This window comes from Leopardus geoffroyi, chromosome B3, assembly GCF_018350155.1.
Source record: "Leopardus geoffroyi isolate Oge1 chromosome B3, O.geoffroyi_Oge1_pat1.0, whole genome shotgun sequence".
NCBI lineage: Eukaryota > Metazoa > Chordata > Mammalia > Carnivora > Felidae > Leopardus > Leopardus geoffroyi.
Genome location: NC_059337.1, coordinates 70,590,540 through 70,603,398, shown reverse-complemented (window position 1 = coordinate 70,603,398; position 12,859 = coordinate 70,590,540). Strand labels below are relative to the sequence as shown.

Sequence of the window (12,859 nt, the reverse complement as noted above, 5' to 3'; positions counted from 1 at the left end):
ACTTGAACTTTCTCCCTGTGCACTTCACACAGTGTATAGGTCAGGAAATCCATTAAATTATCTAAGTCCAATTTTATTCTTGTAAGAATATAAAGATTAAGAATTTCAGTTTTAGGATGATTATTATTTTAAATATCTTAGTGGATAAACACTGAATCTAGAAGACCATGACAAACATGTTGCTGTATTTTAAAACTCCTAAATAATAACTCAATTAGTCTTCTTTCCTAATTTTTCAGTTTTACTGATCCGAAGGTTATCATTAGTCCCTTTGTGAAAATTCTCCAAATTACAGTTAAAAATCTCAAATATGCTTTAATAGAATGTACTTTTGCCTCATGGAAGTTTCTTAAAATATTAATAACCCCCCTTGGACAAAAGTAGACCAAAAGGTAAAAAAAAATTGCTAAGCTATTGGAAAGCAAGCAGCATTTCTGAAACTTCTTTTGCATGTGTACATCCTACTGCTTGCTAAGAATTTGCTTGTTAATTTAGAGAAAATGTAAGAAGTAGGCATTTTTTCTAAAAAGGTGGTACCATGTAGTTTGCTTACATAGACTAGTTGGCTGTTGATTAAGATTGCTGCTAGTAGGTTTTAGACACTGTACTACTTTAAGTTGCATTTTAATGAACAAAGAAGGGAAATAACTAATATTTACTAATCATGCACTGAGTACCGGAAAAATTTAAGTGCTTTCTGTATACTTATTGCCTTGTCATAATAAGTCTATTATTAAATTGAGTTCTCCCTTTTCAACAGATGAGGAAATGGAAACAGAAATGAGTTTAGCTCAAGGTCAAAGAGTCAACAATAGAGTTATATTTCAGACCAGATTGGACTAATTAAAAAGTCCATGTTCATTCTACTTATTGTCCTAATTATTGGATTAATATTCATATGTAATATAATATACCAATATTGTGGAATATTAATTTCAAAACTGATTAAAAAACAGAAGGATTTCTTATTGGTAAATTGTTCCGTAGCAATGTACATATTCATCTTTGGAAGGCAGCTATGCTCACCACTACACCATGTACATATTCATCTTTTGCAAAATCCTTTCTCAAACACAACTGAAATCATGCTTTTGCTATTAGCTATCTTCTACATAATTTATTCCAAAACACATGGAACTAGTTATTGACAACTAATCCCAGAAAGGTGTTTGTCTTGACAAAAATTAAATTTCAAGGTAAAGGCCAAATTGTTCAAGTTTCTCAGGGGACATAAGTCTACTGGGTGTAATATCAGCATATTTTCTTTAGAAATTAAATCTCTATCATGGAGGATATATTAACTTGTAAGTTATGAGAATAATAACACATGTCCCCTTGTCCCCAGCAAATGTGTGCTTTACCCAATTCTTTAGGAATATCTTCTTCATTTCTATCCTGTGCTTCTGAGTTCTCCGTATAAGGAAGGGTAAACTAGTGTTCATGATGAGGTAATGTTTTTCACAGTTCTGCTCTCTTTGGCATCACCGTTAAGATTTCAAAGGGTAAAAAAAGAAGAGACACACAAAAAATAAAGCAAAGGGAAAGAAATAATAAAGGGAGAAGAGAGATATACAATTAGCTTTCCACCATCCAGTGAAAAAATAATCAATTTACTTAAGGATGAATATAAACAATATCATTATTGTAATTACATATTTGTACAAAATAAAAAAAATTATAAATATATATTTAGAGATAAATAATTGGTGATCTCTGAAGTTTTAACTTCATGTTCACTCAGCACTAACAAACATGTATTCTGACTCCATATGTCTACAATTTATTCACATCCTCTAAATAATATTTATATGTATTTGAAACTTGTATGGCAATATTTTTAAACCTAGGGATTTCATGGCATCCATTGATATATGGTTGACATGCTGTCAAAAATCTTTGCACAACTTTTGAATCAACCAAAATTCAACCAATGGCCTACTGTTGGCCAAAAGCCTTAGCAATAATAGTGTTGATTGAAAGATATTTTGTATTTTTTATATGTTATATGCTGCATTACTACAATGCAGTGGGCTACAAAAAAGAAAACGCTATTTTTTTTAACGTTTATTTATTTTTGAGACAGAGAGAGACAGAGCACGAATGGGGGAGGTGCAGAGAGAGAGGGAGACACAGAATCTGAAGCAGGTTCCAGGCTCTGAGCCATCAGCCCAGAGCCCGACACAGGGCTCGAACTCATGGACCGCGAGATCGTGACCTGAGTTAAAGTCAGACACTTAACTGACTGAGCCACCCAGGCACCCCAAGAAAACGTTATTAAGAAAATCATAAAGAAGAGAAAATACATTTACAGTGTTGTGCCTATTGACAAAAATCTGCATATAACAGACCCACAGAATTCAATCCTGTGTTGTTCATAAGTCAACTGTAAATGAAAATAAATATTCTCTATGGATAAGCTTGAGTATAACAAGCTTCCATTCAGACTTCAAGTCAGACTCTAAGTCTGAGTTACCTTCCTCTGTGGTTAATCACTTTTCATCTAATTCCCCACAGACATCTTTTTCTAATACATTTAGTTTACTAAATGAATTTCATTTAACTGTGATCTTAATGATAAATTATGTGCCTGATTTTGCATTTAAATTATCATGCCATGGTATTTATTATAAGGTTTTCTATATAGCTTTTCTCCTACTGACTGTTCCAACATATATTTTATACTAATAAGCACAAAAATTAGGTTTATGGTGTTTTATAAAAGAGGTTCACTCATCTTTGGAATTTGAGAAGCTTGACAGATGATAATAGGAGAAGGGGAGGAGAAATAAGATAAAAACAGAGAGGGAGAGAAACCCTAAAAGCATCTTAAATACAGAGAACAAACTGAGGGTTGATGTGGGTAGGGAAAATGGGTGATGGGTACTAACAAGGGCACTTGTTGGGATGAGCACTGGGTTTTCATATGTAAGTGATGAGTCACTAGATTCTACTCCTGAAGCCAAGGCTACACTGTATGTTATATAACTTGAGAATTTAAAAAAAAAAAGGCATAATGTCAGGAATATTTTGCCAATATTTGTCTTCCCAGTTATATTTTCCAAGTTCAGGTATAAATGCTAATTTTTGAGGAAATTTAAATTTAAATGAAATAGAATTTCAATTAAATACTAAAAGTTAAGTACCCATTCCCACACCACTAACTGACAATCTATCCTTCTTCCTAGGTTATTTTAGAGGACAGAGTGAATAAAATGGATAAAGGAAATTTGTCTATAGTGTCAGAATTTGTGCTTCTGGGACTTTGCCACTCATGGAATATGCAGGTCTTATTCCTAATCATATTTTTTATGCTTTACCTGATTATTGTATCTGGAAATATTTTCATCATGATCCTAATCATCACTGATTCCCATCTTCATTCTCCCATGTATTTCTTGTTGGCCAACCTGTCCTTTGTTGATATGTGGCTTTCTTCAGTCACCACTCCAAAGATGATCACAGACTTTCTCAGGGAGAACAAGACTATTTCCTTTGGAGGGTGTATGTGCCAGATCCTCTATGTACATTTTGTTGGAGGGGGTGAGATGGTACTCTTGGTGGTAATGGCCTATGACCGTTATGTGGCTATCTGTAAGCCACTCCACTATTCGGCCATGATGAGCCTGCAAAAATGCACTAGTCTGGTGGTAACTTCCTGGAGCATTGGCTTTGTGCATGCCATGAGTCAGATGGCTGTGATTGTGCAATTGCCTTTCTGTGGCCCCAGGGAAATTGACAGCTTCTTCTGTGACATACCACTGGTAATCAAGCTTGCCTGCATAGATTCCTACAATTTGGGAATATTAATGAATGCTGACAGTGGGGTTCTAGCTATGACTTGCTTTATTCTGTTGTTGATATCCTATACATATATTCTTCTCACCATCTGCCAAAGCACTAAAACTGGTGCTTCCAAGGCACTCTCTACCTGTACTGCCCACATCACAGTGGTGGTGCTCTTCTTTGGGCCTTGCATCTTCATCTATGTGTGGCCACTCAGCATCACCTGGGTGGACAAATTTCTTGCTGTGTTTTACTCTGTTATTACACCTCTCCTAAATCCAGCCATATATACTCTGAGAAATAAAGAGATTAAAGATGCCATGAAGAGATTCAGAAGCTATTATATGCATTACAAGGGAAATATTTAATGCCCCAAAAACCTTACTGTAAGCACTTCAAATTGATAATACATTGACCTTGTAAAATAAGTTGAAAATTCTAGGCATTCAGTTTATTTCTACATATTATAGTTGTCTCCAAGTGCAGGAATAGGGTAAATATAATTCAAGAAATGGCAACATTTATTAATCATCCAGTAGAACACCACAAAATATATCCCTAAAGCCCAAACACTAATGATCCCTCTTTCTGAGGGAATTGTCTAATCATCTTCCTATGACTTTAACTATGTTGATTGAGTATCTAAAATTCATTCAACAAAGCCATCCATCCATCCTGATGGATAGTATCTTAACAAATTTCTCTTGAATTTTCTCCTGACTCCATTTGGAAAGTACTCCTATAACACTGACTCTTTCTCTCAAACCTTTCACCCAACTTCTTGTCAAGAGGTAACTCAATTATTATTTTTTCTTTAACTTAGCTTCCATGCAAATACCAATGGGAAGCAGTGGGAGAAAAAACTAGAGAGAATGTGACAACAGTGGTAAAATCATAAAGTGAAGGATATTCTGTGTTTAATTTCCATTAACTCAATAAATGTAAAAAAAAAAAAAGGTAAAACCTAATGATATTTCCCTTGGTTATCTCAGTCTCAAGGACTAATATTTATTATGCTTCAAACTATTATTAACCATCTGTGTAAAAGTCCTAAAATGTATGCTCTTCAAGGGCAAGAGCCATGCCTTACCTGATCAATTCTTGAAATAGCAGTACTTAGTATATTGGTTAATATATAAACAGTCAATAAATATATTTTAATGAATATATAAAGGATAATTTATCCATTCAAATACCCATAACATTTATTGATCGTGGCGTATTGAAGTGCAGCCTTTGTCATTAAAAGAAATTCCTAAGTTTCCACTTACAAATAAAATTTATTTTATTTCTTGCAGAATTTTAAATTAAGTGGATTGACATTCACTTGGAAGAATCAACAATAAAAGACAGAAAAAAAATTTAGTACATACACAGGTTTTATTCCTCTTAACATCAAAACAAAAAACAACAAAATGACAATAAAAATAATGCACTGATCCTCCTTGAATGCCTACTCTATGCCACTCTTTTATATGCATTAATTTAAGTGCTTTTATTATTTCCAATTTATGAATAAGAAAATGAGACTCAGAAATGTGAATTAAAGTTCTTCAAGATAACACAGTCTTATTTTTCCTTCTCTTAGGATTTATAGATCAATTTGAATTCCAAGACTCTTCACTTATTAAATAATGCTACCCAATACAATAGAAAATTCTTTCTTTTTTTTTTTTAATGCTTGTTTATTTTTGAGAAAGAGAGAGACAGAGCATGAGAAGGGGAGGGGCAGAGAGGGAGACAGAATTGGAAGCAGGCTCCAGGCTCTGAGCTGCCAGCACAGAGCCCGATGTGGGGCTTGAACTCACAAACTGTGAGATCATGACCTGAGTCAATTAATAGAATCAGAGAACCTAAGTCAATAATAGAATATTAACCAAACAAAATAAATAATATACTGGAAATGGCATTTTGCAATCTAAATTGATTATGCAGTATAAAATGGGAATGGGAGAAACATCACCTAAGAACAAACCTGCACACAAATGGTAAAGTATTAACAGTCAACCATTTAGCTGTCTCTACCTTGGGCGGTAGCCCCAATTCATTCTCATGGGTATACTATTCATTCACTGTATTGTCACCACTGTATGTTTTAAGAAATTTTTTTTCTGCCCAGAACACTGAGTATCTTTTTTTTTTTTTTCTGTCTGTCCTTATAAGATAAACCTGAGTGTTAAGTACTATTTTTATGGATTTCCTAACATGTGAAAAAGAAGGGTTTAAGAATAAAAAAATACAGGGGCGTCTGGGTAACTTGGTCGGTTAAATGTCCAACTTGGGCTCAGGTCATGATCTTACGGTTTGTGAGTTTGAGCCTGGCGTCGAGCTCTGTGCTGACAGCTCAGAGCCTGGAACCTGCTTCAGATTCTGTGTCTCTCTCTCTCTCTGCCCCTCCCCTGCTTGCACTCTGTGTCTATCTGTCTGTTGTCTCTCCCTCTCTCTCAAAAATAAACATTAAAATTTTTTTTAAAAAGTAAAAAATAAGCTTATAAATTTCTTTGTAATAGAATTTGTCACAACAAAATCCAAGAATTACATGCTCTCAACTCAAACATTTTAGTCACTTTTTTCCATGCTATTCAAGCTTAGTATTTACATTTATCAGATAGGCAAATTCTCCTTAATTCTCACTGGTTTCTATTAGAATCATCTTCACAGACTTTAACCTAGAAAACTTATATTCTCTAGTCAACCTCAAATGGCCAACGGTCGGTCTTAATTTGCATTTAATGAAAATATTGTCTACTCTGGTGGAAGTCTTTCTTTCTTAGGCACCAAGACTTCCAACACAGTAGAGCTCAGAGTGATGCAAATGGGAAGCAAAAATTATTGAGTTGTTAGATATAACAGCGACAGGATTTATTACAATTTCTACATCTTGATTCCCAAAGAGAATGAAGATCTCACCTCCCAAAATAGTCATAAACAAGTCTTCAGTATATCATTCTATCATTCTATTAGACCAGCTGTTTATGAGTTAACAAGTGTTAATATCAGGGCATTCTTGGCCATGAGACCACAGCTGCACTTGTTTGGCTCATCAGATGCAATGTTATATAGAATACCACCGTTGTGACAAAGCATTTTTTTCAATCCATGGATGGGAGTTTAGCCTATGGAATTTAGGTAGGAAAAAAATGCATACCCATATGTTCATTTCAGTGAGGTCAAAATTCTACTTCTTCCACAATGGACATGTTACAATATAATTAACCTGCCATCAGATCACTGGCTGATCCCCGCAGTAAATTGTGCCATTTAGTGGCTCAGCATTAAAGGTCAGGTAACACTAACAGCCAGATCAAGCTTTGTAAGGAATTCCAAATTGTTTATCAACGAATGATCTTAACCTTGGTCATTTTGCATAGGAACCCATTCAGCAAGTGCTGAGGTGACTGAAGAAAGATGTTAACACACACATAACTTGTAATTTGCCTACCTGACTTCTAAAGATTCCTCTGTAGGAGCTGCCCCGTAGTATCACTCACATGGGACATCTTTATTTTCATAATCTATGCCCATTCTGAGAGGTCTATCACTAGAACTCTCCCCCAGGAATTCTCTGTCAGTAGGCTTCCTACTATTCAGTCCAAGCTCTGACCATCTAATTACACCATTAGTAACTATCAGGAATAAATATATATTCATGCTTCTAGTCAAAGTGGACAACTGAAAGTACCGCTTGAAATTCCTCCCTTGGGAGAATTTCTCCTCACCACACTCATTCAGGGCCCAAATCATAATACTACCATAACTAACCAAATCTAACCACAATACTTCACTAAATTGCAGTATTAGAGCTTCAGAGTTTCACTTCTAGTTGCTGTCAATTATATAAAAGAAACCAACTGTATATTAAGCTCTAAATATTTAATTTTTAGTCCATGTAGTCATAGATATATAATAAAGAGATAAGGCAATCAGGCAGTAATAGTTATTGAAAGACTTTACTATAAACTAATGTAACTTCTTATGCCTCTTGACCTGCTAAGCCCAGTTTATTATGTGCCATTTCCACTTAATGATATAATGTTGGTTCTGAATGTCAATTTTATGGCTTAAAGAATAAGATAGCATTCAGTTCATCATAGGTAGCTGAGATCACACAATCACTTGAAGCCCAAGTTTAGGCATTTGAGATCTACAAGCTACACTAGAGCTCAGGGGGATGCTAGCCATGGGAACCCTAGAAACTTTACTGAGGTGGTTTATTTCCCATGATCTAACTCAGATATGTCTATGGCATCCAAAATATTTGCTTTTTTCCTTTTATTGGGTCCAGTCAGAATTACCACATCAATGTAGTGGACTGGTATGATGTTTTGTGGAATATTGAATGATCAAGATTTCTACAGAATATATTATGACAAATGGATGAATTTTGTGGTATGTGAATTGTTGCTTCATAATAAACATTATACATATATATCCATATATATATATATGGATATATGCATATGTATATACTTTTAAATATTAAGTTTGTTAACTACACAAATATGTATACCTTCAAGTTAATAACTACAAATGTAAAGATGCTTCCATTAAACAATCACAAGATAGTTTACTTAGTACATTAAGTTAATCTCAAAACAATTCTCTTAATGTAATACTGAAAGTAATACTTGGCAAAGGGAAGCCAGACACATTCTTCTGATCTGGGTCCACATAGTAATGCAGAAGAGAGATTGTGAGATTATTTTTTAAATCATAAATGCTATAGTCATTAATAAAGAAAGAGGAAGCCTTCATTCATGTTCTTTCTACTCCTTTCTTTTCCATTCTTCTCCTCCCATATTTTATGACTTTGTGGTCAGATTATATTTAGAGAATCAAACTTAGTACAAAGAATCTGAAGTCCATTCAAGGACAGTAAGTAAACAGAACCATATTACATGAGGAATAGTCATAAACATTTAGAATAGTTTAGCCTAAAGATAAAAAGGAATGTGGACTATATTGATAGTGGTGAAGAAAAATTATAAGTAAGATCTTCTTCCCCAACTCCTATGCAGTGGTTCAAAGGTTCTGATTCGGGGAGAGAAAGGCTTTAAAGACAAAAAGCCCTGCAGCCTTATCTGAGGTGGCTGACTTCATTTTGGAACTTGCTGTGGAGAATTCCATGAAGAAGGACATTCTCAAAAAACATGGGAATCTTGGTGAAGAACAATGAACAAGTGTTAGAATTTCCTTGATGCTGGCAGCCATAAACAAAACAGCAGAGAAACTAGACATCAGACAGAAAGAACCAGCTAAGATCCCTCCTAAGATCATAAACTTCAGGGACAGGAAGTCTGTTTGCATGTGCTAGGCTGCACCCACTTAGGAGAATTAGGGTAGACTTGAAAGCATCTCCTAAGCCACACAAAGATCCAATGAAAAATGAAGGTTCAAAGGCTCAGGAATAAAGCACACCTCTGAACAAAGACGGCCTGAAAAATAAGCTACTCTGATCCATAGGCAACTCCTAGGAAGCCAGCACTTAAAGAAAAATCACACATATTTCTGGAAGTTTGGAAGGCTCTATGCATGTTAATTCCAAACATATTTCCCCTTCTTACTAAGCAATGCCTTTAATTTCGCAAATTGTTATTCTGAAAACTATAAAATTAAATTCTGTGGCTGATTTCAGCAGGATTACATCCATAACTACAAAAGCAAGATATTTAAGAAATGTCATAGAACTTTTCTGGTTCTCAAACTATAACTTGAAATCAAATTTTAAAAATCTTAGTTTGTCATTTCTTTCTATAAGTATTCAGAAGAATCCATCACTCACCACACTCCTTATAATCATCATTAGTAACAAAATGGTCAAGTACAATAGCCACTTGCTTCTGTTAGCCTTCAATGCAATCAACACAATTATCTGCAATGCCACTGCCTGCTGGTAATGGATCACTAGCATGCCATTTCCCACGGGCAAGGATCTCAGGCTGTGCTCATTCCCAAGGACAAGACCAAGCCAATTTCCAATCCCCATATTTAAGGAGCTGCTTCCTGGGACCAATTTTGTTACAAATTTATGAATCAGAATATACCAAAAAATGCATATTTGTTCTTCTAATAAAATAATATAATCTAAAGATGGTTAACTAGGTATTGAAGACCTAAAAATAGACTTTTTAAAGCACTAAGGGATCATTTTAAAAGCAGCTGAAGGAAAAAAAAAAAAAAACAGATTCAGAGCTGGAGGAATAAAGGGGAGAGTTTGGCATTATTAAAACTCAGAAGCTTAGAGGACCCCACACTGGAAACTCACACCTATGAAAGGGGGTCAGTGTAGGAGTTTTGAGAAGAAGCATAACTTCTCTAAACCAGTTTCTATAAAATAGCACTACATTCTCATAGCATGTCAAGGATAAAACACATAAGTTACATGAAACACTTAACAGTGTCTTTCACAAAGCAAACATACATACTATGAAAACTCCCAAAGGCCATCCATTTGTTAGGATAAAGTTCAAACTGTGATGTTTTTCAACACCTAAAGGCCCTGCATAATGTGGTTTCTGTCTGCAGACACACCTCAAAACCACGCTCCTCATTATCATCTCAGCTTCTCCAGGCCATGAATGGAAAACAAAACAAAAACCACAGATGATACAATCCTAGAAATTCATAGTATATTTATTATTTGCTGTTTGTTTATTGTAGGCGATGATTTCTTTACAAGGACACCCAAAGCAAAATCAACAAAAGAAAAAATAGGTACACTGGACGTCATCCAAACTAAAAATATTTGTGTCAAAGCCTCCACTCAAGAAAGTGAAAATAAGACCTGCAAATGAGAGAAAGTAGTTTTAAGACTCCTCTAATGAGGATCTTGTAGCCAGTGGAGTGGTGGCCCTCAAAGAGATAGGTCTATATGCTATATCACAACTCCTGAAACTACTGATGTGACCTTACTTGGAAAAAAGGTCTTTGTAAATGTAATAAGGGTACTGAGATGACATTAATTTGGAGAACCTGGGCTGGCTCTAAATCTAAAAGCAACTGTCCTAATAAGAGACAAAGAGGAAAAGACAAGAATACAGGGAATAGGACCATGAGAAAGCGGAGGTAGAGGATGAAATCATGCAGACATAAGTGGATGCTGGAAGTGGCAAGAAAGGATTCTTCCCTAGATATTTATGAGTATGTCAACATACTTATTGCCAATTTCTAGCCTCCAAAATTGCAAGACACTAAATTTCTGTTTTAAACCACCAAGACTGTGGTGATTTATTATGGCAGTCCTAGAAAACTAATACAGGTCTAAATATAAAGGACTCCTAACACTCCATAATAAAAACACAATCTCATTTTAAACTGAATGAAAGATTTGAAAATACATATCTCTCAAGAAGATAAACAAATGGCCAACCAGGAAGCACATGAAAAGATGCCCAATATCATTAGTCGTTAGATGAATTCAAATCAAAACCAGAATGCATTCTCATTTCACACCCACTGGATTGGCTATAATAAAAATTATAAAATAACAAGTTTTGGTGAGGATATGGAGAAACTGAAATGTGTATACACTGCTGGTGGGAACATAAAATGGTGCAGCCACTGTGGAAACCGTTTGCCAGGTCCTCAAAATGCTAAACATAAAGTTACTATAGGACCCATATGATCCAGCAGTTATACTCAAGAGAACTGACAACAGGTGTTCAACAAAAAATCGTGCACAAATGTTTGTAGAAACACTATTCACAACAGCCAAAAGGTAGGGATAATCCAAACATTCACCAACCGATAAATAAAATGTGGTATATTCATTCAATAGAATATTATTCAATCATGAAAGAACTTAAATTCTGATGCATGCTACAATATAGATAACCCCTCAAAACAGTTTGCTCAGTGAAAGAAGCCAGACACACAAAAAGTCACATAATATTTCATTTATATAAAATGTCCAGAGAAGTCAAATCCATAGAGACAGAAAGCAGCTTCATGGTTGCCGGGAGATGTGAGGAGATAGAACCGGGACTGACTGCTAACAGGTATGAGGTTTATTTGGGGTGATGAACATGTTTTAAGAAATAGATAATAGGAAAAGTTACCTTGGCCAAAAGTTATATGCCAGAAACATAAATTCAGTCACCACAAATGAGTTCCCTTCCTTCACTGACTCTGTGTTTACATTAAAAGAAAAAACTAAAACTAAGTATGCTAGAAATGCTGAAAGAAGATTTTAATTGGTTTCCAACTGTGGGAAATTTTAAACAATCTTTACTATCAGACACAAGAGGCTTTTAAGAGCGTATTCATTCAACCAGCTTTCACTGACCACCTATTGAAAATACCCAAAAATATACCAGATACTGTGTCAAGTTCTGGCATAAAACTCTCATCTACCTTCAGGAAGTATACTCCTTAGTGGAGGAAATAGACATTAAATGATCACTGGTGTGTCCAGTTCCATGTTACATGTACACTTGATAAACTGTATTCTATTATTGTGCTATAAAATATGATCTATGTTCATAGACCCCCAAGTATCTAGCTTACTATTACATTATTTGAAGATTTTAATACTTAAGTATCGTGTTTCCCACTTGGCATATCTCAGATTGAACATTGACAGCATTAATAAATAAAACCTCCCTCCATTGTTCATTGTCTTGCTTTGTTTTGTGCTATTATTGACATTTCCTCCACAATATTGTCTCCTTTATTTGCTATTTTTAATTTTTTGAAATTTATTTCTGTATTATTTTGGTATAAAATTTTATACCTTATTATACTGTCTACTTTTATGTAATGTGCTTAGTTCCCTCACTTAATAAAGGGCTTTCATTTTTGGCATTGACAGTTCTACGATATTTTCTGACTCCTACCTATTGCTGATGAGAAAAATCAAAATTATTCCATACTTTTTATTTCTCTATATCTCCCCCATTAAAAATATTCAATTTATCACAGAATTAAGCCTTACATACTATTCTTTCATGTGTAGCCTCATCTTTAAGTGTATAACACAATGTATTAAATTCTAGGTGGGAAAACCTGCCCTGCTAGGCGGATGAGGAGCTGTCGGAGTGAGGCAGTTTCCTCAGGAGTAATGGCGGGCCTGTGCTAG

General features: G+C 34.9%; 1 protein-coding gene across 1 annotated transcript; it reads left to right on the top strand.

The window, feature by feature from the left end:
• Positions 1 to 3,209: 3,209 nt before the first annotated feature.
• On the top strand, positions 3,210 to 4,151 carry LOC123583255 (olfactory receptor 4K14-like). Its single transcript, XM_045450163.1, has one exon. It carries the CDS (start codon positions 3,213 to 3,215, stop codon positions 4,149 to 4,151), a length of 939 nt encoding a protein of 312 aa, XP_045306119.1. The 5' UTR covers positions 3,210 to 3,212.
• Positions 4,152 to 12,859: the final 8,708 nt, after the last annotated feature.